At 38.0% G+C, this 27,181-nt stretch overlaps 1 protein-coding gene and 1 pseudogene across 8 annotated transcripts in view; both read right to left on the bottom strand.

The window, feature by feature from the left end:
- The window catches only part of PRKD1 (protein kinase D1), a 347,749-nt gene that overhangs the window by 67,668 nt on the left and 252,900 nt on the right, over positions 1-27,181 (bottom strand). For 4 of the 8 annotated variants that reach the window (XR_015149796.1, XM_086363785.1, XM_086363790.1 and 1 more), the window contains 3 exons: positions 20,883-21,014; positions 19,404-19,564; positions 4,618-4,641 (listed from right to left, as the gene is read on the bottom strand). Coding sequence is in view for 6 of the 8 variants with exons in the window: in XM_086363785.1 (XP_086219911.1) it covers positions 4,618-4,641; positions 19,404-19,564; positions 20,883-21,014 (317 nt within the window). In the remaining 2 variants the exon portion in view is untranslated. The remainder of the gene's footprint in view (positions 1-4,617; positions 4,642-19,403; positions 19,565-20,882; positions 21,015-27,181) is intronic. The other 4 variants (XR_015149797.1, XM_086363786.1, XM_086363788.1 and 1 more) reach the window with 1 other exon arrangement.
- Positions 14,689-18,995, bottom strand: LOC147349324 (mitochondrial inner membrane m-AAA protease component AFG3L2 pseudogene; annotated as a pseudogene).

Here is a 27,181-nt window from a genome sequence, read left to right as displayed (position 1 = left end):
GGTTCAATCCCTGGGTAGGAAAGATCCCCTAGAGAAGGGTATTTGACCCTGATTGAATTGACAGTGGGCCTGGCCTCAGCTTATGAGTTCATGGGAAAGCTGAATGAAACAATCTGGAAAGATGCTTTCCTATCGATTACTGCCTTGGACACACCAAGGAGAAGCTGGAAAAAGCATGACGTAAACAGTGCAAAGCTGCAAATTTGCCTCTCCCTTCAAAAATGGCCCACAAGGATAACTCCACAGTAGTTTATAGAATCTTAGCCTGTAACAATCAATGATGAATATATAGCATGTGTGTATATGTACGTGCACATGTGCTTTTGCAAGAATCAAAGAGTAGATTTTAATGCAACTTAAAACAGAGAAAGAAAAGTATGAGACTTTTTTCTTTACCTACCAAAAGAAGAAGAAGAAAAAAAAGAAGAAGCTGACTTTTAAAAGTACAGGAAAGAATTAACTCAGTGAAATTATGTCAGTGTACACAGCTACAGAGAAACAGACACTTCCAAAAACTGGGCTATTTGGTGAAAAGTCCATTTGTTCATAACTTCTGGACTCTGTTGCATCTTGTATCTCACTATATTTATTACCAAAATTGCAATATGCTTATTACTCTTCTTGAGAAGGGAGTGATGACTTCATCTCACCGGACAGAACCAATCTAATGGTTAGAACCAGGTCTTGTGGATCAAATAAAATGATGTATCTAAATATTTGTGAACACACTGATAAAACATTTTAGAAACTGAATTATTTCTAACGTTTCTACAAGTTTAATGTATAGTACCAATTTCAATCATCCACTCTCTTCACTCCTCATTTCTTCTATACAAACCTTTATTTTTTTCCTGGGTCAGAACATTTATGAGGATACAGAAACTCTCCAGGTAAAAACGAGCAACCCTCTTTCATAGTACTCCTCTAGGAGCGCTGTGGTCACAACGATGACTATGGCAGGCTGGATGTGACACTAGACGGGCACAGCCAGCCACTGAGCAAACGCTTGTCCCTGGGAACGGGGTGGGTGTATCTTAAAGCAGAGAACAATGCTTTGGGTCTTAAGGCACGGCTGTGGAGGAGCATTAAAGAGGCCAAAGTATCTTTGCAATATGACTGCACGAGTCTTCACTAAAGATTCATTTGTGTAAAAGATCAGCCGGTACATGTGGACAAGGGGCACATGATGTCCCCTCCTCAGCGGAGTTCATGAAGGACTCTCCAGCTGTGTTCACATTCAGACTTACACAGCTGGAAGTCTATGTGTAGAGTACGAAATAATAACGTGCGTATGATAAGCTAGACACATTGGATGAAACCAGGCAACAGCTGATTAACAGCACAGCAAAGTAGGCCTCACACTCTTAATTTTACTGACCAGCTCCTTCCTGACAAACCTATCACTACACATACTCTTCTGACTCTCAGGAGAAGGGCTGCTTGAAGAATTCTTGGATGTCTTTTCCTCACTGGAAGTATACACTGGAGAACTAGTTTACACAATCATCAAAAGAAATCTCGAAATATCTGGCTAATGTACTAATGTGGACGTCATGGCACATATTGAAATGGAAAAACGACTTATTCATTCAGATTAATCACCAGGATTCCTGGAACTCCAGAATACAAGCGTAACAAGTAAAGTCTCTACCTCTAGATAGACTTTTGCTACTTTGGAAACTATCCTGGAAAATATTTGGCCAGAAATTTCACCATAGTTACATTCAGGATTAGAAATAACTTTCCCCCCATTATTTGCTCATTTGAAAGGAATCTATCTTGACTATTATAAGGCATATCAGGATCATATCCAATTACAGGTAGATAATGTAATACTGGTATGCTTTTTTTTTTTTTAATTTATTAATGAACAGAAACAGTAACTGAATGAGTCATTTTGTGGGGAGAGTTTTTAGGAAGTATGCAGCAAAGAGTTCCTTGGTACAATTCTTGTCTTAATTAAATGGGAGTCAGTAAACTTTATAAAAAAATAATAGTTTACAGCAAATTATTATTTAGAAAATATGTACCCTCTCATAAAAAGTTAAACTGAATATTTTCCAAATTTTATAAAAAAAGTGAAATGTAAACAGTCAGACACAGGAAAAGCTTCTTAAATAAGCAATTTATATTCTAACAATATCTGTGCAGTCTGAATGTTAAGAATTACCAAAAAGACTTGTCTAAAAGCATTTAATTTCACACACACATACACAATTCTAGAGCCTCTTAACTTCAAAGCTGTAATAGTAAATGTTTCCTTAAAGACATTTTAAAACATTTAAAATAACTTCAGCAAAGTTCTTAAATTTTTAAAAAATTCCATAAGGCCTACCTAACTTTAAAACAAACAATCAAGCCATGACTGTATCCTGTGATTACAAAGGACACCCGTGCTTTAAATTCTGTTCCGTTTTCTAACTTGACTTCAGCTCACTCATGTAAAGAGAAAACTATTCTTCTGAATCATTTGAAAAGAATATAATATTTAATCTGCCTACAATTATTTATTTTCAATAGTACTCCACTTACAGTTAGATAAGGAGTGAAAATATGTTTTCTCTGTTTTAAAATATCAGTATGGGGAAAAGCCATCAAAAACACATGTAAAATTGAAGATATACTTCCACCATTGATTAACAGACAGAACAGTACGTATTCTAAACAACAACCAACAAGCAACTCAATAGAGAAAGAGACAGGGAATTCACCATGGGTAAAATACAAATGGCCAATAAATATACGAAAAGCTGTTTCTCTTCTCTAGTAAAGAAATGATATTTATTAATAGAAATTATTTTACCTATCCAATTAGTGGATAATTGGATAATTTAAAAATACTGATAAAATTGACTGTTGGGAAGAGTATGAGGAAACAGACTCTCATACACTGTAGTCAGTGAAGTTATAAATTTAAACTTTTACAACGTTTTGAAGAACTAGTTGGCCACAAAATGCATATATTCTTTAGCCTACTTGGATTCTAAGGATATAACCTTCTGGAGTCATTCAACAAATACTTACTGATAAACCTATAATTAAATCTGTAATAAGTTTACAAATGTGCAAAAAATACAGACAAGAACACCTATTTCAGTATTGTTTTTTAAAGAGGAACCAATCTAATCGATAGAGATTAATTAATATGCATCATTGCAATATAATACCAGAAGCTTCTACAAAAACTTTTTGTTTGCATTTTGTTTCCCTCGGGAGCTAATCCATGAAGGCCTAGTTGCCTGTAAGCTATACAACTTGCATAGAAAAGCCAACTACTCTTCAGTCTTCTTTTACACAATCTGCTCTGAGTTTAGTGCAGGAGGGTGAAGTGGAAAATGCTTCCTATCCTTGTTTGGCTTTATTCCCAAAGGATAATTTGAAGGGAAAAATACTACTCCACATTTAAAATTATGTCTGGAAGGCACTGTAAATTACAAAATTTAAATTTATAAGAATATCATTGACCTAGCATTTACTCTGGACTTTTCTAAGTAGGGCACATTTTGAACTAGGTTGATTTTTCAAACATGGGAATTTACTATTATTGAAGAAGATCTCTTCATTTTACATCTTATGAATCAAGGTATCTTGACTTCTCAATTTTATTTAACCCAGAACATGTTCTGGTTGTGTTTTCATTAGCGTCCTTTGTTAGAGTTACCTTAACAAGACCATTTTAGAATGGACACTGATAACGGTATTTGACATTTATAGTCTCATGAAGGAAAATAATAATATGTCAACCCTCAATTCACCAGAAGTACAGAAAAGAAAAATGAAACATTAACAAGTCAACTGGTCAAAACAAGTTATCACAATAAGAGCACTGCTGTGTATCCTGCTTTAACACTTGACTTCTCCCCAGTGTTTAGGTCGTTAATTGCCTAAGATGGATAAAAAGTCAATTTTTGAGGGGGTATTTCTTAAAACCTTTGTGAAAGAAACTGAGCTTCTTTTCCATATATAATTTCTTCTTGGATTGAGACGTTAATACATACAGTTGCATACCATCCTTTTTAAATAGACTGTGATTAGACTATAAATTAAATAGACTGTGATGATACATTAAGAAAAAGCTCCTTTCCTAAAAAATTATAGTCATTTTCAGACAGTGGCTGCTCTGTGTCTTACTGTGCCAACCAAAACTGGTGGTTATCAGGACCATGACCTCACTTGGCATGGTTCTGTGGCCCCGGCACCAGCACATAGCTCTAATATGTGCATTTCAGTAAATGCGCTACCAGTGTTCGGTTCTCTTTTGTGTTCTATACTCTTCTCAGCTGGTCTGCTCAGTTTCGTAGAAAAGACAACAATGTTATGGAATCAAGGAATCTAAGGGCAAAATTTAATCAAACGAACCATCTATTGGTCTAAAGCCTGCATTGCTCTTTGTCTTACCGAAGACTGGGAAAATTTGAACAATAACATCAGGAAAAGAAAACAACCACCAACACCACCCGTGGGCTTTCTGCAGTTCAACAGGTTGGATTCTGAGCTAAAATTCCGACCTGAGTATCACAGAATCAAAACAGATAACTGTCTGATATTAATTTAGTATTATAATGCTGGTTTACAAAAAGATAGTGAAGCACATTTCTAAGTAGAGATAGTACCTACCTCAAAGCCAGGACTCACAGGAGACTGAAACATGAAGTTGTAAAAAGCAAAAAGCAGACAACGGTGCAGAATAAAGGAAGGAAAAAGATAAGAGAACCATGTTATTAGAATAAAGCAATGCATGTTGCTCAACAATATTATTAGCAAATAATAGATCTGTTTTCAACAAAAGGCAAAATGTGATACTCATCAGTCTTTGTGGAACAGAAACATCTGGGTTAGAAATTACTTTTTAATATTTAAATGGGAGTGGAGACTGTAAGATGGCAAAAACAGAGTTTATAGTTCTGCGCTGGTAGAGGTGAAAAAAATATCTACATATCAGTGTCAGTGATGAGAGACAGTTCATTCACCTTGTTGAAAATGAATCAGAGACAGAACGAAGCATTTTGACCTTTTAGTGAAAGATGAGATCTTCTTCACCGTAATTCATCCTCTCAATGGGAAAAGAAAGGAAAAGGTCATCCAAGTAATCAAACGTGACACAGTTGTTATCTGCCTTCAGGCAGGAATAAGCTGATGAATAATCAGTATCAGTCAGTGCTGTACAAACCTGGGAAGTCCAATATAGGCTTAGAGTTTTAGTGAGAGAAATATGTCTGTGGTGTATTCTTTGCTCATTTTAGAGTCCTTGATGCATAGCATTGCTTTCCTGTCTGATTTCATCCAAGTTTGAAATATACTTGAAATATACTTTGAAATATACTTTCAAAAGTTGAAAGGTTATTAAAAAAATTTTAAGAGGAGGAATATCCATGAAAAAAACATTTTAGTTAAGTAAACAAGTATCTGATAATTTATGCTGAATAAACTTTTTTTAATCTCTGTTTCCTCAAGCTTTGGGGGTCACCTCTATTTGATAACTAGAAATCAAAGCTAAACTAAAAATAGTTGACTTTCTTAAACAAAAAATGCATGACTGTGTTTTGAAATCAGTAATATTTCTGGTATGGAATAAATCATTACACTTTGAGAAAAATCCCAGTATTTCTTCTCTCAATCCCTAAGTATTCTAAGCAATCTACTGCTAAACCATTTTGTCAGAGACTTTGGAAAGTGATGTATATTCACACTGAGGTTCTGCTAAGATTAACTGTTACTCAGTAATACCTGTGTTAGATTACTGGATTAACATGAAGCATGAGCACAACTCAGGGACAACAACGGCTCATTTGGCCAGATCCAAACATGATTTTCGGAGAAGGCAATGGCACCCTACTCCAGTACTCTTGCCTGAAAAATCCCATGGATGGAGGAGCCTGGTAGGCTGCAGTCCATGGGGTCGCTAAGAGTCAGACACGACTGAGTGACTTCACTTTCACTTTTCACTTTCATGCATTGGAGAAGGAAATGGCAACCCACTCCAGTGTTCTTGCCTGGAGAATCCCAGGGACAGCAGAGCCTGGTGGGCTGCCCTCTATGGGGTCGCACAGAGTTGGACATGAATGAAGTGACACAGCAGCAGCAAACATGATTTTGGAGGAGAAATTATATAACTGTTTCAATGTACTTTTATGGAACATTTTTACACAGAGGCAAAACTTTCTCTTTGAGAGAAGCCAATCAAATTTCCTCAATTTCTAAAATAAGATATGATCCTTGTCATCAACATATTTCATATCCAAAGCACAGGATTTTCTTCCAGTGTCGCTCTGAATGTCTTTATGCTGGGCTATCATCAGAATTCAACTCTAGCTTACTGCTGGTTCAGTGCTCGGTACTTGAAGATCGACTAGGCAACATGCATTGACTTACTCCTTTAAGTTGCCATGTCTAAAAGAGTATTTTTTCCCATTAGGTATTTCTGGGGTTTGTGAGAAAAGGGGATTCCGTATTTGAGTAAGTTTAGGAGCACTGATTTCATTATTGTAGGATTTCTGTGAACCATAACTATACTCAATGAATACTGTGAATGCCAGTACTTGGATGGACAAAAAAGCATTTCCTAATCTTATCTGCCTAGGAGAATGAGTTTTTGGATAGTATTTTACAGCACCATTATCTTAAAGAAAAAAATTTGGGGAATCACACACCTCTGTATTTCTCCCTCGCTATCAAATTAGAATCACCAGAAATGTCCATAGGTCACCAAGAAAAAGAGAACCACCTGTTCTTTCTGAAGGTGGTTGGAATATTTTACTAGAGCTTTGTTTTTATTTTTGTTTCCTCCTCGAAGGCAGATCATATGAATAACAGTTTTATATCTGTGGTGAAGACTACTATAGAAAATGTTTACTATGTAAATGAATACTATATATATTAGGATGTTGTGGCATATTACTTTCATTTACCACTCAGAGAATTTATGATTTTTGTGACTGAACAATGCAATTTCTATAACTTTAACTTGATTGACAGGAGTCTCAGAGTTAAATTTAATTATTAATTATTCTGATACAACATTTCATTCTTTTCTCACATGAGTTGGGATGAAGAATCGTAGTGACTTTGTAACTTTCTATTAGGATACGTACTCACTATTGTCATTTAAAAATATCTTTACTGAGGTACAATTTTTATGGCATAAAGTACAGAAAATTCTAGGTGTACCTCTCAATGAACATAAAAGCATGAACCTCTCCGCAGATCAAGACACAGAATATTTCCAGCATCCAGAATGGTTCTCTCCTGATCCCTTTTAGTCTTTATTGATCAGAACTTCAGACACTGGATTCATAACCATATAACCTTTGTGTCCATTTTTTCCCCAAATATTATTTTGTGAGATTCATTTATGGTGCTGAAGGAATCAAGAGTTCCTCAATTCTATTGCTGTATTGCTATATACTACTATCCCATTGTATGACTCTACCATTATTTACGTGTTTCTAGCTTTTAGCTCTGATCAATAAAAATGCTAAAAACATGCTTGTAACAGTAGGATTCACATTGACACCACTCCCCTGCCCCACAAGATGAAATCGTTAGGTATCCATGTAAAAAATATGAATAAGATTTATAAGAGGAAAAATACAAAACTTTGATGAGTGACATCATAGAGCTAAATAATAGAGATATCCCACATTCACATTTAGGAAGACTCAATACTGTCAATTCCTCAGTTATTCTCAACTTCACCAATAAATTCAATGCAATCCCAATAAAAATTGCAGCAAATTATTTTATGGATATTAAGAAAGTGATTCTACATTTTATCTGGAGAGGCAAAAGACGGAGTATAGCCAATGCCATGCTGAAGAGAACAACAAAGTTAAAGGACCGATACTATTCAACTTCAAGAGTTACTATAAAGTTATAATAATCAATACAGTGTGGTGTAAGAATGACAAGTAGATCAATGAATCAGAATAGTGAGTCCCCAAACAGGTTCCCATAAATACAGTCAATTCACCTTTGACAAAGGATCAAAGGCAATAAAATGGAGAAAAGATGGTCTCTTCAATAAATGGTACTGGTGACTCACATATAAACAAACGAATTTAGACACAAACATTACATAATTAAATTAATTAACTTAAATTAAGAAGTGAATTAATTTGTCTATGCCCATTCCACCCGGACTGTGTCCGGCCTTGTCTGATCTCACAAGCTAAGCAGGGTTGGGCCTGGTTAGTACTTGGATATGAGAAGTGAATTAATTTAAGTCGTTTTAATTCTACATGAATCACAGACCTAAATGTAAAACACAACACTATAAAAATCACAGAAGACAGCAAGATAGTATAAAAGAAAACCTAGGTAACCCTGGATATGGTGATGCCTTCTAAAATACATAACCAAAGAGACAATACATGAAAGATAAGCCCGACTTCATTAAAATGAAAAACTTCTGCTCTGCAGAAGACAATGTCAAGAGAATCAGAAGACAAGTCACAGACTAGAATAAAACGTTTGTGCAATATTAGCAAAAAACACATCTAATAAAGACTGTTATCCAAAATATACAAAGGACTCTTAAAATTCTATAATAAGAAAACAACCCAATTTAAAACTGGGCCAAAGACCTTAATAAACACTTTACCAAAGAAGATATACAGATGGCAAGTAAGCATATGAAAAAAGTTTCATATTATAATATGTCATCAAGAAAATGCCAGTTAAAACAACAAGAAACCACTACAACACACCTCTCAGAATGTGAAATCCAGAGCAACGACACCAAATGCTGGCAAATATGTACAGCAATAGGATTCTCATTCATTGCTGGTGGGAATGCAAAATGGTGCAACTACCTAGAAGACTGGCAGTTTCTGATAAAACTTACCATATGATCCGGCAAATACGCTCTGTGATACTTACCTAGAAGAGCTGAAAAGTTATGTTTACACAAAAACCTATGCACGATGCTTATAGTATCCTTACTCATAACTGCCAACATGTCGAAGCAACCAAGATGTCCTTTGTTAGGTGAATGGATAAATAGGGACAACTCTGGACAGCACAACAATGGAATAACAACTTATTCCACATTAAAATTAAGTGAGCTGTCAAGACATGAAAAGACACAGAAGATACTTAAATATGTCCTACTAAGTGAAAGAAGCCAAAGTGGAAAGGGTACGTACTGTATGATTTCAACTATACGATGTTTTAAAAAAGCCAAAACCACAAAGACAGTGAAAAAAAAAATCATTAATTGTAGGTTAGGTGGAGGGGATGAAGGAAGAATAGATAGAGCTAAGAGGACTTTTTAGGGCAGTGAAAATATTCTACATGATACCATGATGATGAGTAAATGTCATTATACATTTGTCCAGATCCACAGAATGTATAACACCATGAATGAACTAAAGCAAACCGTGGACTTTGTGTGATTATGATGTATCAATGTATGTTCATCAGTATTAGCACAAGTACCACTCTGTTGAGTGATGGTGATAATGTGTGGGAGCTTTGCATGTATGGGGGCTATGATAAAACGTGGGGGTATATGGGAACTCTTTATGCCTTCCTTTTGATTTTGCCATGAACCTAAAGCTGCTTTAAAAAGTGAAGTCTAAAAAGATTTTTAAATGCTTGCATATACCTTTCCATGTATGTCTATACACATTTCCGGTAAATATATACCTGGGAGTAAAACTGCTGAGTCACATGATATGTATATATTCAGCTTTATTGCCAACCAGAATGCCAAAGTTGTTAAACGAAATTATATCTCCATTAGTAGTGTATGTGAGTTCCAGTTGTTCAATATCTTCAACAATGCTTGTTACTATCAGTTGTTTTCTCCCAATGTTAGGTACTCCGTGCTGTGCTTAGTCAGTTGTGTCTGACTCTTTGCAATCCCTTGGATTGTACACCGCCAGGTTCCTCTGTTCATGGGGATTCTCCAGGCGAGAATACTGGAGAGGGCTGCTGTACCCTCCTTCAGGGGATCTTTTCAACCCAGGGACTGAGCCCAGGTCTCCCGCATTGCAGGTGGATTCTTTACAGATTCTTTACCATCTGAGCCACCAGGGAAGCCCATGAATACTGGAGTGGGTAGCCTATCCCTTCTCCAGGGGATCTTCCCAATTCAGGAATCAAACCAGTGTCTCCTGCATTGCAGGTAGATTCTTTACCAGCTGAGCTACCAGAGAACCCCTGGTGTAGAGATATTTCACTGTAGATTAACTTTAGACTGTTTGATAACGAATGATGCAAAATATATTTTCAATGCTTATCAGCTGTCTTCTTTTGTAAAGTACTGTTCAAGTACTTTGCTTATATCTTAAATAAGGTTGTCTGTCTTTTGAAGTTTCACAGATGGTCTTCATACATTTGGATATGAGTCTTTTATAAGATATATATACACACACACGTATTATATATATTGAAAATGTCTTCTTTTATGATTTGCTTTTCCACGTTTTTAATGATATATTTCACTGAAAACAATTTGTTACTTTTAATGGTGCCTTTATCAGTTTTTTCCCTTTGTCTGTGTTTGAGTCCTATTTTTAAAAGTTTCTCATGACTCAAATTCTTGTAGATATTCTTCTATGTTATTTCCTAGAAGCTTCTAATCTGCCTAGAAGTTATTTTCATGTGGTATAAGGTAAGGTCACGATTCATATTTCCCACATACATATACAGAAATACTTGTTGGAAAAAATCTTCTTCTCACAGCAGAGGTATAATTGTCAAAACTTAGTTGGTCTGTACATGCACATAGCTTCTGGACTCCTCCTGTTCTGGTTCATTGGTTTATTAATATTTTTCTGCTCCTGTGTAATACCACATTGTCTTTATACTTAATCTTGTGTAACACCACATTGTTTTAACTATGACTTAATGCTGGTATGTCTGGGAATTCTCCAGCTTTGTTCTACATCAGGGGTTCTCAAACTCCACACTACTGACATTCTGAGCCAGGGACTTCTTAGCTTGGGGGCGCTGTCTGGTGCGTTGGTCCCTCAAATCCTAACAGTCTTGGTTGTTCTTGGGTACCTTTAAATGTTGTTTTATTATGTTCTGTTATACTTTATTCAGCTTTTATAATTGTCCCTTATAGGAGAGTTGATTGATACAAGCTTTTTCATAGCTAGGAGCAAAACTTCTGGAGTAAATTATTAACTTTTTGCCTAAGTCTAAGCCTTGCGTAACATGATTTCAAATAAATGACTTTCTTTAACTTTTCCGTAATACCACACAAACATCTGTAACTTTTTAAAAAATGATGTGTAAGTCACAAATAAACTAATTGGATCATTTAAGCTGGAGTCAAGATTGCTAGCAAAAATATCAATAACCTCAGATAGGCAAATGACACCACCCTTATGGCAGAAAGAAAAGAAGAACTAAAGAGCCTCTTGATGAAAGTGAAAGAGGAGAGTGAAAAAGGTGGTTTAAAACTCAACATGCAGAAAACTAAGATCCGGTCCCATCACTTCATGGCAAATACATGGGGAAACAATAGAAACTGTGAGAGACTATTTTGGGAGGCTCCAAAATCACTGCAGATGGTGACTGAGCCATAAAATTCAAAGACTTTTGCTCCTTGGAAGAAAAGCTATGACCAACCTAGACAGCATATTAAAAAGCACATTAGTTTGTCAACAAAGGTCCGTCTAGTCCAGGCTATGGTTTTTCCTGTGCTTATGTATGGATGTGAGAGTTGGACTGTGAAGAAAGCTGAGTACCGAAGAACTGACGCTTTTGAACAGTGGTGTTGGAAAAGACTCTTGAGAATCCCTTGGACTGCAAGGAGATCCAACCAGTCCTTCCTAAAGGAAATCAGTCCTGAATATTCATTGGAAGTACTGATACTCAAGCTGAAATTCCAATACTTTGGCCACCTGATGCGAAGAGGTGACTCATCTGAAAAGACCCTGATGCTGGGAAAGATTGAAGGCAGGACGAAAAGGGGACAACAGAGGACAGGTAGTTGGATGGCATCACCAACGCAATGCACATGAGTTTGAGTAGGCTCCAGGAGTTGGTGATGGACAGGGAAGCCTGGCGTGCTGTAGTCCATGGGGTTGCAAAGAGTCGGACATGACTGAGCGACTGAACTGACTGAATCTTGACTTCCCTTCTGCAACTGTCTAAAAGTTTATAAAACTGATTTAGTCTTAATAAGTTTACTTATACATAATGAAAAACATATTAGTGTGCCCTCTTAAGTACCTACTGAGTTTTTCTTGTTTCCTTCTAACACAAGTGATGATGTACAAAAAGATATACACTCTTGCAGAGATATTAAGCCATTAATTATCTACATTTTGGATTTTCTTAAAAATGGACTACATCATAGCTAGAATAATGGATACAGTTTACTGTCAAAGTTGATGACAACGCTGAAGAAGCTGAAGTTGAACAGTTCTATGAAGACCTACAAGACCTTTTAGAACTAACACCCAAAAAAGATGTCCTTTTCATTATAGGGGACTGGAATGCAAAAATAGGAAGTCAAGCAACACCTGGAGTATCAGGCAAATTTGGCCTTGGAATACAGAATGAAGCAGGGCAAAGACTAATAGAGTTTTGCCAAGAAAATGCACTGGTCATAGCAAAAACCCTCTTCCAACAACACAAGAGAAGACTCTACACATGGACATCACCAGATAGTCAACACCGAAATCAGACTGATTATGTTCTTTGCAACCAAAGATGGAGAAGCTCTATACAGTCAACAAAAACAAGACCGGGAGCTGACTGTGGCTCAGATCATGAACTCCTTATTGCCAGATTCAGACTTAAATTGAAGAAAGTAGGGAAAACCACTAGACCATTTGGGTATGACCTAAATCAAATCCCTTATGATTATACAGTGGAAGTGAGAAATAGATTTAAGGGCCTAGATCTGATAGATAAGAGTGCCTGATGAACTATGGACGGAGGTTTGTGACATTGTACAGGAGACAGGGATTAAGACCATCCCCATGGAAAAGAAATACAAAAAAGTAAAATGGCTCTGGGGAGGCCTTACAAATAGCTGTGAAAAGAAGAGAAGCGAAAAGCAAAGGAGAAAAGGAAAGATACAAGCATCTGAATGCAGAGTTCCAAAGAATAGCAAGAAGAGATAAGAAAGCCTTCCTCAGCAATCAATGCAAAGAAATAGAGGAAAACAACAGAATGGGAAAGACTAGAGATCTCTTCAAGAAGATTAGAGATACCAAGGGAACATTTCATGAAAAGGTGGGCTCGATAAAGGACAGAAATGGTATGGACCTAACAGAAGCAGAAGATATTAAGAAGAGGTGGCAAGAATACACAGAATAACTGTATAAAAAAGATCTTCATGACCAAGATAATCACGATGATGTGATCACTGACCTAGAGACAGATATCCTAGAATGTGAAGTCAAGTGGGCCTTAGAAAGCATCACTATGAACAAAGCTAGTGGAGGTGATGGAATTCCAGTTGAGCTATTTCAAATCCTGAAAGATGATGCTGTGAAAGTGCTGCACTCAATATGCCAGCAAATTTGGACAACTCAGCAGTGGCCACAGGACTGGAAAAGGTCAGTTTTCATTCTGATCCCAAAGAAAGGTAATGCCAAAGAATGCTCAAACTAACGCACAATTGCACTCATCTCACATGCTAGTAAAGTTAACACTCAAAATTCTCCAAGCCAGGCTTCAGCAATATGTGAACCGTGAACTTCCTGATGTTCAAGCTGGTTTTAGAAAAGGCAGAGGAACCAGAGATCAAATTGCCAACATCCGCTGGATCATGGAAAAAGGAAGAGAGTTCCAGAAAAACATCTATTTCTGCTTTATTGACTATGCCAAAGTCTTTGACTGTGTGGATCACAATAAACTATGGAAAATTCTGAAAGAGATGGGAATACCAGACCACCTGACCTGCCTCTTGAGAAATCTGTATGCAGGTCAGGAAGCAACAGTTAGAACTGGACACGGAACAACAGACTGGTTCCAAATAGGAAAAGGAGTACGTCAAGGCTGTATATTGTCACCCTGCTTATTTCACTTATATGCAGAGTACATCATGAGAAACGCTGGGCTGGAAGAAGCACAAGCTGGAATCAAGATTGCCGGGAGAAATATCAATAACCTGAGATATGCAGATGATACCATCCTTATGGCAGAAAGTGAAGAGGAACTAAAAAGCCTCTTGATGAAAGTGAAAGTGGAGAGTGAAAAAGTTGGCTTAAAACTCAACATTCAGAAAACGAAGATCATGGCATCCGGTCACATCACTTCATGGGAAATAGATGGGGAAACAGTGGAAACAGTGTCAGACTTTTATTTTTTGGGGCTCCAAAATCACTGCAGATGGTGACTGCAGCCATAAAATTAAAAGACGCTTGCTCCTTGGAAGGAAAGTTATGAACAACCTAGACAGCATATTAAAAAGCAGAAGACATTACTTTGCCAACAAAGGTCTGTCTAGTCAAGGCTATGGTTTTTCCTTTTTTTTTTTTTCAGAAGGAAAAACGCAGCGTTTACACTTTATTTGTGACATAAGGAAGCCGTATTTACACAGTACATTCTTATTTTTAAATATGTTACACAGCTCTCCTAGAAAACCACTCCATCACAGAACAGCAGCATGTAGCTTGGGTTCCTACTTTAAAATATTAAATCAAATAGAAATACTCTTTAATTTCATAGCCCATCACAGAGGGAGACTCTGAGGGAGGTGGGAGTGACGGGCGGGTGATGGTGAGCACACCCCCATGTGAGGGCACAGGAGACTGGAGGCTGGCGACGCACTCCCGCCCCTGTGACCTCCGAGGCCAAGGACGAAGCACCCCTTCCCGCCGTGCCCTTGGGGCGGCTCTGAGGGTGCAGCACCAGGAGCTATGCAGGGCCGGCGCCCTGGACCAGGCTGGTCACCTTCTCTCCCGCGGGCTCCTCCGAGCCCTCACGCTCCCTGTTTCAGTCCTTCAGGCCCTCGGGGAGTGAGGTGTCCTCGTCCAAGCTGCCGGTGCCTTCCACAAACTCCTCGTATATAGACTTCTCCGCAAATGGCCTGGGGCCCAGAAGTTCCACCATGTGGTTCTTGTCTAACACTTCTTTTTCTAACAACAGCAGAGCAACCTTCTCCACATCAGCTTTCTTCTCTGTGAGGAGGGCTACTGTCCTCTTGTAAGCATCGTTGATAAGGATTCGTACTTCATCATCTATGAGTCTGGCAGTAGCCTCGCTGTAAGGCTTCTCCAACACCACATCCCCCTGACGTGGGAGGTCAAAGGAGATCTGCCCGACCTTCTCGTTCATGCCAAACTGAACAATCTGGGAGTAGGCACTCTGGGTCCCTTTGCGCAAAGTCGTCCTGGGCGCTGGTAGTGATCCTGCCAAAGAAGATCTCCTCGGCCACGCGGACGCCCAGGGTCATGCACATGCGGTCTAGGAGCTGCTGCCGGGTGAAGAGGTACTGCTCCTGGGGCAGGTACTGAGCGTAGCCCAGCCCTTTGCCTCATGGGATGATGGACACCTTCAAGAGGGGGTCTGCGTGCTCCAGGTACCAATCGGCAACTGCGTGGCCTGCCTCGTGGTATGCCACTGTCTTCTTCTCCTCGGGCTGTAGGACCTGCGTTTTCTTCTCTAAGCTGCCAATCACTCGTTCAATTGCTTGTTCGAAGTGTTTCTGGTTTATGGAATCTGAAAGGTGTCTCACGGCGATCAAAGCAGCTCCGTTGCACACGTTGGCAACATCGGCTCCTGAAAACCCCGGGGTCAATGATGCGATTTCCTCGCCAGCTTCTCCTTTTCCAGGGCGCTATCCAGCTTCAGAGGTTGGGGGTGAACTTTGAAAATAGAAGCTCTTCACCTTAATGTCCAGCGGTCCTTGAGAAACAAAGAAGATCTGCCTGTCGAAGCGGGCCAGCCTCACCAGAGCTGGGTCTACGATATCCGGTTGGTTGGTGCCCGCGAAGATGACCACATTGGTGGTTGTGTTGAATCCGTCCATCTCCACAAGCAGCTGGTTGAGCGTGTTCTCCTGCTCACTCTGCCCGCCGAAGTTGCCCCTCCCTCTCTTCCTTCCCACCGCATCTATTTCATCGATGAAGAGGATGCAAGGGGCGTTCTTCCGAGCAAGGGTGAATAAGTCACGGACTCTAGCTGGACCCACACCAACAAACATCTCCAAGAACTCAGACCTGTGGTCATGTATGGATGTGAGAGTTGGACTGTGAAGAAGGCTGAGCACCAAAGAATTGATGCTTTTGAACTGTGGTGTTGGAGAAGACTCTTGAGAGTTCCTTGGACTGCAAGGAGATCCAACCAGTCCATTCTGAAGGAGATCAGCCCTGGGATTTCTTTGGAAGGAAGGATGCTAAAGCTGAAACTCCAGTACTTTGGCCACCTCATGCGAAGAGCTGACTCATTGGAAAAGACCCTGATTCTGGGAGGGATTGGGGGCAGGAGGAGAAGGGGACGACAGAGGATGAGATGGCTGGATGGCATCACTGACTTGATGGATGTGAGTCTGAGTGAACTCCGGGAGTTGGTGATCGACAGGGAGGCCTGGCGTGCTGCGATTCATGGGGTCGCAAAGAGTCGGACACGACTGAGCGACTGAACTGAACTGAAGATCTATATTGTTATACTTTTCTTTCTATTTTAGCAGCACTATAGAAATCCAAGTTCAACATAATTGCCAGAAATGGGTAAATTAATAGGATTAGCAATATTTTAATTTGTATGTGAAGTGATGATTTTTAAGGTAAAAACAAGGAATCTATTGTGGAAGAGAAAGTCATTTTCTTCCATTTGGGACAAAATCCATACTGACGGCAGACATGCAGCACGGGTGGTCTAGTGGCATTAGTTAGCGACGCCACCTTTATACAGGCCGTCACTCTTTTCAGAAGTGGGAAATATTCTTTACTGTATATGGGACTAAAATATTCTAAATCATTACCATAATATTATCTTTGTCTAGGCATTCACAGAGAAGGCAATGGCACCCCACTCCAGTACTCTTGCCTGGAAAATCCCATGGACGGAGGAGTCTGGTGGGCTGCAGTCCAAGGGGTTGCTAAGAGTCGGGCACGACTGAGCGAGTTCACTTTCACTTTTCACTTTCATGCACTGGAGGAGGAAATGGCAACCCACTCCAGTGTTCTTGCCTGGAGAATCCCAGGGACGGGGGAGCCTGGTGGGCTGCTGTCTATGGGGTCGCACAGAGTCGGACACGACTGAAGCGACTTAGCAGCAGCAGCAGCAGCAGCAGGCATTCACTATAACTTTTAAACTATAGTTACTGGTCTTAGGTGTTTTGTCCAGAGATGAAAAGAGACATATTTGCTGTACTCCGAATAAGCAAAGAGAGACACACAGGCACCCGTCAGGGACACAAAGGGCTATGATGATGTAAAACACACATTTGAGAGCCGGTATGTCACACACACTATTCCCACAGGCATTTTTCATTTAAAGATTACCTGAAAAGCATTTTACACAAGGTTATGAAAGTTTATGTAATACTTTTCACTTGTGGCCCCAAATTTTCCCACCTCATAAATATCTTATTAGATCAAACTTTTATAAGCATTCTTGGCAAATATAGTTGAAAATCTCATTTTTAAAATGCATTTTTCAAACATATTTTTAAGCATTTATGATAAAATTTTCATTCAGTAATGAATCACTAATGAATTTGACACCTGGTGTACAATATAGTTTATAATCAAGTAATTTGAACAATTAAATAATTAAGTAATTTGATTAAATAAAGCAATTAAAGCAATTAAATGATCTGGGTGAAAAACACAAAAACCTGCTTAAAGACTTTGGTAATCTAAATTAAATTTGTATATAAATTATACATATGCAAGCATATAATAATTTAATTCATATTTATAAACTCTAAATGATATATATATGATCTTTGGATGTATATATACACATATATATGTGCATATATGTATATATTATTAAAAACTGAGATAGCTTTAAAAGAAAAATATTCAGCATTAATTATCTAGATTCTAGTCTATTCTAATGATGAATAACTTTAGAGTTTAACCTTATGAAATGTTAAACTAATTTTTAAAAATCTTTTCCTGGTAAAACTCAAAACAATACAAACTGATTTACAATTCTGTTTCTTAAACTTGTTTAAAAGCATCTATCCTGAAGCAAGAATAACCGCTAACTTATAAAATCAATACTTACAAAAATTCAAATGAAATCAAGAAACTTCAGAGTTGGAAAGATAATATGAGAATTATTTGAAAAAGTAAATAGAATTTGACTTAAGCACCTTTCAGTAAGAGTATCACTAATTCTAATACAACTTTCTAGAATAATATATAATCACACACATGTATTCTGAAGAGTCACCAGAATATAATATATTCTACTAGCTACTGATGGGATTTACTGCCTGCCTTACCCTAACAGGTTCACTTCATGAAAATACAAGAAACTCCTCCCAAAAAAGTCATAGTAACAGAGTATGGACTTTTCCTATTTATCGAAATAAGCATTCATTTGACTTAGATAATCTAGTTTATGCTATAACAAAATTTAAGTGATATAAAGATCACAATAAAATAGTTTCCAAACAATATATTAATTAATATGACCTTTGTAGAGATGGTTTCAAAATGCATTACCCCTCTCCACTCCATGGATTATATTTAACCTAAATGTTTCATAATTTTTATTTTTTCTCTTTAATTGATACACTAATTAGATTACAAAATGTTTTTTTGTAATATCTACTGTCAGAGCAAGTAAACGTAGGATTTCTAAGCTCACACCGTTAGCTTATTTCAGAAAAAAAAGTTCTTATTTTAAACGTTGCACATAATTATCACAATTTTTGCTTTGCTTTGAGTGTCTGGAAAATCAAAATTTAACTTTCTTAAAGAAAATATTTAAGTCATATCCACAGATATTTATGGGAATATTTAAAGTACTACGTGCTGTTTTTCTCATGACATTTGTCAATCAGTGTGACTGTGACAATACATCGGCACATATGCCATTAATGCCAAACAAGTAAATACCTTCATCTTTTCAGAGAAAATTGCAAATTTTCTCCCACAATAAACAGTCAGCTATACCACAAAGTACTCTAATAATCTTCAGAGAAGAACATCTTTTATCTCTGGTTTCCAAATTTTGACAAACTGTGTTTTGCAACATTCACACATTAGCTTGTGCTGCTCTGGCTCCATGACCATGATGAAACCTCACAGATTTTAAAACTGCTCTAAGCTCACAGATAAGAGCAAACTCAAAGCTGTTGGATATTTGCTGAGGCACTGACCAATCTACAGCACAGGCCCTGAAGAAACACAGTCATCAACACCCTGGCTGTGTTCTTCCTCCCAGGACACTGTCTTGGATTGACACTGTTACCACATCATCCTTCAGATTTCTCATGTAAACTGGGAAACAGATAAACAAAGAGGCCATACCAGAAGGGGCTCATCAAGGGCACTGGTGGAGAGCTCGGCAGATGCTGTGCGGACAGTGCTGAGCCCAGTAAGGGAGACATTTGAGAGCCTTCTCCGCCTCACGCCACTGCAGTTGTTGGGGATTTTAAACGCACATCTCTTGTGGTAATTCAGCCCACATCCTAGAAGGAGACAGCAAAAATGACTTTTGTTCAATGATAAATTAAAAGCTACTCGAGTCTATGGTATAAATTATGAATTTTGAGAAACAGTACTGCTTCCATTTTTCTTCAGGCTGTTTGAAAATTTAAATTTTCTCTTAAGGTTTTTCTGAGCTTTATCATCTCAATATGTCAATAAGCGGGGTTTTGAAATCTGATGTTATTGGATGAGCTCAGCAACCAGTCTGGTTATCAGTTTTAAAAATGTTTTCTAACATAAAGGACTTGGTCTTTGAGGGGTCCAGGAACAAAACTCCAAAGAGATGACCTATTTTTAGCTGCTATAAGTTCTATTGTGAGAGAAAATTAATCATAATGTCTCATAACTTCTGAACTATATTGATTTGAGTCAAGACTCCACAAAACTTATTTGTCTACCTGGCCTTGGACAATTAACTTCACCTCAGTCTTTCTGTTGGTAAAATGGGGATAACTACCACCTTGTAAAATCATTAAGAAAATATGTAAAATATTTCACATGCTAGCTTCCACAGGTAAATAATTAGGAAAGCACTGTTTTTCTCTCAACATTTCTACTGTTCATAGTTCTCGCATTGTAGTCTTACCTCAAAATTCTCCCATGTGTCACACAGTAGACAAATTTTCATACACCTACCCTTTAGGTAGACTTTCTTCTACCTTTTTACAAACAAAAATTCAGAAATTATGGTTACCTTATTTATAGGATTCATCATGAAAGCTTAGGTTTTCTGGTCAACATTCAAACAGCTCTATCCCTCCCTACTCCACCTCTTAAATAGTAAGATCAGGGTATAATCTGATTTGTTTTTAAGAATACATCATGGTGTTCTAGAAATCGGATTGAGTAGTTCAAGGAGTTCTGTCCATAGAAGATGATACAACTATGACCTTGGTGTGGAAAGCTTGGTACATGTTCCAGTCGGTCACTTAAAAGCTGAGCGATCTTGGATGGTTTGATTAAACTTCTGAATCTTAGCTCATTTCAACATTTATTGAATGCTTATTATTCCAAGTTCTAGCTTAAGATATAAATTGTAATGTTTAGTCTGTTAGCAAAATAATCAACACCTTATAAGAGAGAAACATATCCATACAATACAGGGGAAAAGATAGGAGAATCTGGTTTCCCAGATCAGAGCTAATATGTTGAAGACAGGAAATGAACAGAACAGAATCCACACACTACCCAGATCCATGGAAGATATCTGAGGGAAAGAAGAAATTGCAGAAAAGGTCACAACACAGGCAGGTAACCCCAGCATGTATTCCATTGGGCCAGGAAGGGAAATCACTTTACCTTCACATTTAAGGCCTTGACGCACCAGCCCCCACAGCATTTCTCCACAGTGATCACAGAAAGCTGGAGCTCTGTATGAATGAACAAAGAGAGTGTGGGGGCGAATTTGAAAGTCTTCAAAGGTGGCGGAAGCTGTAAAAATAAAAAACATTGAAAAATAAGTTGAATGAACACCCTGATCTGTAGATAATTTGTATGCATGATAACTACTATGCAAGTATGTATATAACTCTCGCCAAAGTTAGGACAGATGCAACACTGCCTGACTTTTAGCCATTCCACTGCATTCTTCCCAACCACAGCTTTATAAGTGGTGGCACAGGAACCTCTTTCTTGTCTTCCTGCTTCTTAAGGTCTCAGACCACTTCAAAAATAGCCAAATGGATACTTGTATATGTATGGCTGAGTCTGTTTGCTTTTCACCTGAAACTATCACAAGGTTGTTAATCAGTTATACTCCAACATAAAATAAAAAGTTTTAAAAAATAGCCAAAACACTAGAAGAATCAATGAAAGGATAAGTCAACTTGATTTATAGATAGGGGATGTTACTTGAAAACACTTTGCTTCTTCTCTTACTTGAAATGAACCTGAGGTATTCAGAAGTATTAAAGGAAAAGAAACTCTTGATGAATTTTATTTAGACAGATCAGAAGAAAGTATACTTGAATATGACCTTGAAGAGAGGTACAGTAGAAGGGTGGGGTCTAACTGGAACACAAGAAATCTAAGCGGCCTCTTTTGGAGAGATAAAGTTGTTTGAACTCTTATGCAATATAACCAAGCATTTAAATCCTGACCTAAAAATAACAAGCAGCCTCTTCACCAATATGCCAGAGGGATTTAATATACATACTGCTGAACTTCAGTTCACTTTGAAAAATATACTTTAGTAAATCACATTCATGCTATAAGGTATTTTTATTATTGCTTATTGTTATTTATTCTATATGATATTCATACAGAGTGTTCAAATTCATTATTTTTAATTATACTTTTCCATAGGACTTTTTAATTATGTTATAAAAATATGTTTCTTTTGGTGTTGCTTAAATCAAGAAATAGAAAGGTACAGAGAATACAAAGTGAAAGGCCCCCCCTTTCTCCCAAATTCGAATGAGTGGGGCTGTATTTTCTAGACCTATTTGCACACATAGCCTGATCTCGAGGCTGTCGAGTATAGCCCAGGAAGAGCTGACCGTAGACTGAGAAGAGCTAGGGGAGGCTTTGCCATTACCTGAGTGACACCTCACTTAATCGTCATGAGTCTCAGTTTCCCACACATTAGAAGAAAGGTCTGACTGATGGTGACTTCTCTTAACCCCGAAGTGTAAACTTCCATTAATCTTAGAAGAGGACCAGGTGCACTTAATTTCGTAAGGTTTTATGCAAAGAGAATTTTGCGGCAAACTTAGGTCTTACATAGATGATTCTATTCTGCCTTCCTTTCTCTGCCTCCTGTTTGTCTTCTTGCCTCGCTTTTTCAACACTTATTAAATGCCTTTTCCATGTTATCTGTCAATGGCACCAATCCAGTTTAAAAATGTAAAGGTAAGTAAGACATATTTACAGAGCCTTCCAGATAAGCAGGAGACAGATAAAAACAAATTTTTACAACTCCATAGTAACATTTAAATACCTTAAAATAACTTTTTAAGGTTCAAAGAAGCTACAAAGTTTGGCCTAAGTTACTAAATAGGACTAAGACTACAATCCGGAAGTGTTTTGTCTCCAGTCCAGGCTCCTTTTCATCATTCTTGTGTTACATCTTGTCTTTCCTAACTCTACCCCGAGAGTTATATCCAACAGCCCCACTGTGCGAGAAACAAGTATCTGCAGTTTTCCTGCTGGTGACTTGGACAGCAGGTACGGGCCAACGAATCGCCTGTGGAGAAGACTTATGAAGTGCTTACCTTGCTAAGCGTGCAAAGTGTGGCAGAGTGAATGCTGAAGCTGTAGGCAATTCACCCCTGCTAGACAGGTGTCCAAAACTAGGAGCACAACTTTGAGAGTATCATATCCCTCAGGGCAAATGAAGATAGAACATGCAGGGAAGTGAAACACTTCCATCAGAAAGAATATGACTGGCAGTTCACAGAACATATAATTGAACCATGAAAGGAGATGAAAAATTTTAATGGGTTGGTTTCCCCTTGAATCTTGAATAAAAGTACTTTATTCCAAATTAATGTGCTTTATTACTGGAAATAAACTAAACTTATTAAACGTACAATTTTTACTCAATGGAAAGATAATGAGAATGATAATACGGTTAAGGTTTATTGTACTCTTACTGTATACTGGACACGACACTAAGAGATTAAAGTGTGGGAAGAAGGAGCTAATCAAAGAACTGTAGCCAAGTAACCTGCTCTAGCATTACCTACAAGGAGTTCTGATTAATGTTAATATTTCTTACAAAAAGAATTTCAATTGAAATAAGATTGAGAAATTGCATTATTATGTTTCTCACTTCAAGTTTCACAATATTACAGTCAGTGCTTATTCTAAGTAAATCAGTAAAAGGTATGGTTTGAGTACCAATCAATTTGCTTTTATAATCTGGTCAAAATGTGTCTAATTTTGTAAATGCTAAATCCTCCTTAAAATTGGTCTCTCACCATCATGGACAAAAATTGTTTTTAAAACATCAAAGAAAATAGCTAAAGAAAATATTTTGTGCCAACCATTAACTCCTCACTTCTCCCCTGCCTCTCCCTCCACCCCCTACTCCCACTGAATGACACCCAAACAACTGTGGCAATACCATGATAGCAATTAGTTAAATAATTACGGTAGTTTTCAAAATAAGGAATCTTAGTACCTGACAATACTAATACCTACCTGCATTCAGATTTTTTGAATTAATCAGAATGAATATAAATAATTAAAAAGATTTTCAAAGACACCCCCAACCCAATTTATGTCAGGTACATTTGTTTTTTTCACTTTTTGAAGGGGATTAACATTCATAAGCAGTTAGCACCCTTGACTTATGTTTAAATGCCATTTTCTAAAGTTCAATTTTAATTTTAGAATAATTAAACACATTTTTAAAATAAAACTACTAAGTATGGTGAGGTTTCACATGCATTTGAAATCAAAGCACAACATCAATTCATTATGAATTTACCTGTTTCTGCACCCTGGGGGAAATCAGCATTAGCTGAGTGTATGCATGCCATCTTGCCTAATCACAAAATTGCACTGCAGAGATAATCACTTAGCACAGGAAAACAAAGTGCATGCTGTAATTCCATTTCACTTAAGGTTTGGAAGCAAAATGGGCAGAGAAGAACAGGAATATTAACGTGTTTAGGGATCCAAGAGAGGACAATGTGCTATCTGTCTGGATGTCACAATCAATCAGGTGACCTAAATTAAAACCATATGACCAGGCTACACACTAAACACAATGGGCCCCTTATACTGGTATTTGTATCTCTGATTTGCTCTATTCACAGTCTATTGTTATACTCCATGGTGCAGGAGAGGAGAAAATGACATGCTTTCCTTAGTCATTGAGCATTTGAAACAGGTAATTGAGCCAAAAACTCTAAGATAATCAGTACTTCTTTTTAGGCTCATTATAAATTGTTGCACAAAAATGGAATAAACTGTTTGGTTAGCAGTACAGCTTCTGAAGCAAAATAAATAATCTCTGGAGGTCAAATTTATTTGCATAATAAAATAAAATAATGTCCCATCTTGCAAGATTTTCAGTTAATTTCTCTTACTGGTAATTTTGGCAATGGGGGAGAAGCATTAACTCTTTCTGGCACTGACAGGTTGGAACAGGTATAAGAAGAAAAGCTTAACACATTTCAAGTATCATCTCATTCAATTTTCACAAGGACTTTATGAAGTAGATATTATCATCCCCAATTTACAGATGAGAAAATTGAGTCCCAGAAAAATTAAGGAGCTGTCCTAGGTGACACAGGATCTTGATTCAGACAATCTGACACCTGAACCATACAAACTCTGAATAAAATAATCATATTTTCTGACCATTAAAATTCTGTGGATTATAAATTACCTGCATATTTACTGAATCAATAGGAAAAGATTCAAAAAAAAAAAGAAAGAAAGAAAGAAAGAAACACTGTAAGAAAATGTAACACACCACTAAAGGCTTCCCTGGTGGCTCAGACGGTAAAGAATTTGCCTGCAATGGAAGGGACCTGGGTAGTTTCTAGTTTGGAAGATCTGCTGGAGGAGGGCATGACAACCCACTCTAGTATTCTTGGGGATTCCTGGGGAATCCCCATAGACAGAGGAGCCTGGCGGGAGCTACAGTCCATGGGGTCACAAAACTTGGACACAACTGAGCGATAAGCACATTGTAAGATGCATCCTTACCTCAGACTTGCAGAAAAAAAAAAAATACTGAGTAAAACAGTCCATGAAATAACATATAGAATGAAATTAATTCAGCTTATGATCAACATTCAGAAAACTAAGATCATGGCATCCGGTCCCATCATTTCATGGCAAAGAGATGGGAAACAGTGGAAACAGTGGCTGACTTTATTTTGGGGGGCTCCAAAATCACTGCAGATGGTGATTGCAGCCATGAAATTAAAAGACGCTTGCTCCTTGGAAGGAAAGTTATGACCAACCTAGACAGCATATTAAAAAGCAGAGACATTACTTTGTCAACAAAGGTCCATCTAGTCAAGGCTATGGTTTTTCCTGTAGTCATGTACAGATGTGAGAGTTGGACTATAAAGAAAGCTGAGCACCGAAGAATTGATGATTTTGAACTGTGGTGTTGGAGAAGACTCTTGAGAGTCCCTTGGACTGCAAGGAGATCCAATCAGTCCATCCTAAAGGAGATCAGTCCTGGGTCTGGACGGACTGATGGAAGGACTGATGTTGAAGCTGAAACTCCAATACTTTGGCCACCTGATGTGAAGAGCTGACTCATTTGAAAATATCCTGATGCTGGGAAAGATTGAGGGCAGGAGGAGAAAGGGAAGACAGAGGATGAGATGGCTGGATGGCATTGCCAACTCAATGGACATGAGTCTGTGTAACCTCCGGGAGTTGGTGATGACCAGGGAGGCCTGGTGTGCTGTAGTTCATGGGGTTCACAAAGAGTCGGATACAACTGAGCAACTGAACTGAACTGATGATCAAAAATTCTTTTAATATGCTTTCTGCATATTCTTCATTTTTTGAAATCCTCCTCCCTCTAAACAAACTGGAGTTAGTAACAACAACTGGATTTAAAATTTTTACAAAATCAAAGGTGATGCATAATTAACAGCCAACTGGAGTTTTGTTTCTACGTGATAGCCAGTGTTATTCAATTGGTAAGTCTGACCCAAAGCAAAATGTTATAAAGCTTTAAAAGCTGTTAAGATTTGTTGTAAATAAATTTGTTTTTTTCTTAACTTCTAGAATATTGAAAATAGCTTCTAAATACCACACCCCCAAGTTAAATATACATACTCATCAGTTTTAATGCATCCAAAGGATAAGAAACCATATCCACTTTAACATCCTGTCATTCATCCATCAGATCAGATCAGATCAGTCGCTCAGTCGTGTCCGACTCTTTGTGACCCCATGAATCGCAGCACGCCAGGCCTCCCTGTCCATCACCAACTCCCGGAGTTCACTCAGACTCACGTCCATCGAGTCAGTGATGCCATCCAGCCATCTCATCCTCTGTCATCCCCTTCTCCTCCTGCCCCCAATCCCTCCCAGCATCAGAGTCTTTTCCAATGAGTCAACTCTTCACATGAGGTGGCCAAAGTACTGGAGTTTCAGCTTTAGCATCATTCCTTCCAAAGAAATCCCAGGGCTGATCTCCTTCAGAATGGACTGGTTGGATCTCCTTGCAGTCCAAGGGACTCTCAAGAGTCTTCTCCAACACCACAGTTCAAAAGCATCAATTCTTCGGCGCTCAGCCTTCTTCACAGTCCAACTCTCCCATCCATACATAACCACAGGAAAAACCATAGCCTTGACTAGATGAACCTTTGTTGGCAAAGTAATGTCTCTGCTTTTCAATATGCTATCTACACACACATAATAGATATACATAAGTAATCCTCTGCCAGTCATGGACAAAATCCTCTGCCATCTGAGAGTGTTCATTCGTGTGAGAACTATTGACAAATAAGTTTATTGCATTGTAAACATCTCAAATCTTCAGAAAAAAAATTTTTAATATTGAGCCCAAATACAACTTTGTATCTTCTATTTGGTGGTGACAGTTTAAAAGCAACCACTTAAAATTAAGACATTTTTGTGTCTTAATTCATGTAGGTCAAGCAGGCCAAATACCT

The sequence above is a fragment of the Bos grunniens genome, chromosome 21 (genome assembly GCF_055505025.1).
Source record: "Bos grunniens cultivar Pamir isolate PY7600 chromosome 21, Bosgru_T2T1.0, whole genome shotgun sequence".
Taxonomy (NCBI): domain Eukaryota; kingdom Metazoa; phylum Chordata; class Mammalia; order Artiodactyla; family Bovidae; genus Bos; species Bos grunniens.
This window is presented reverse-complemented; position numbering and strand designations above follow the sequence as displayed.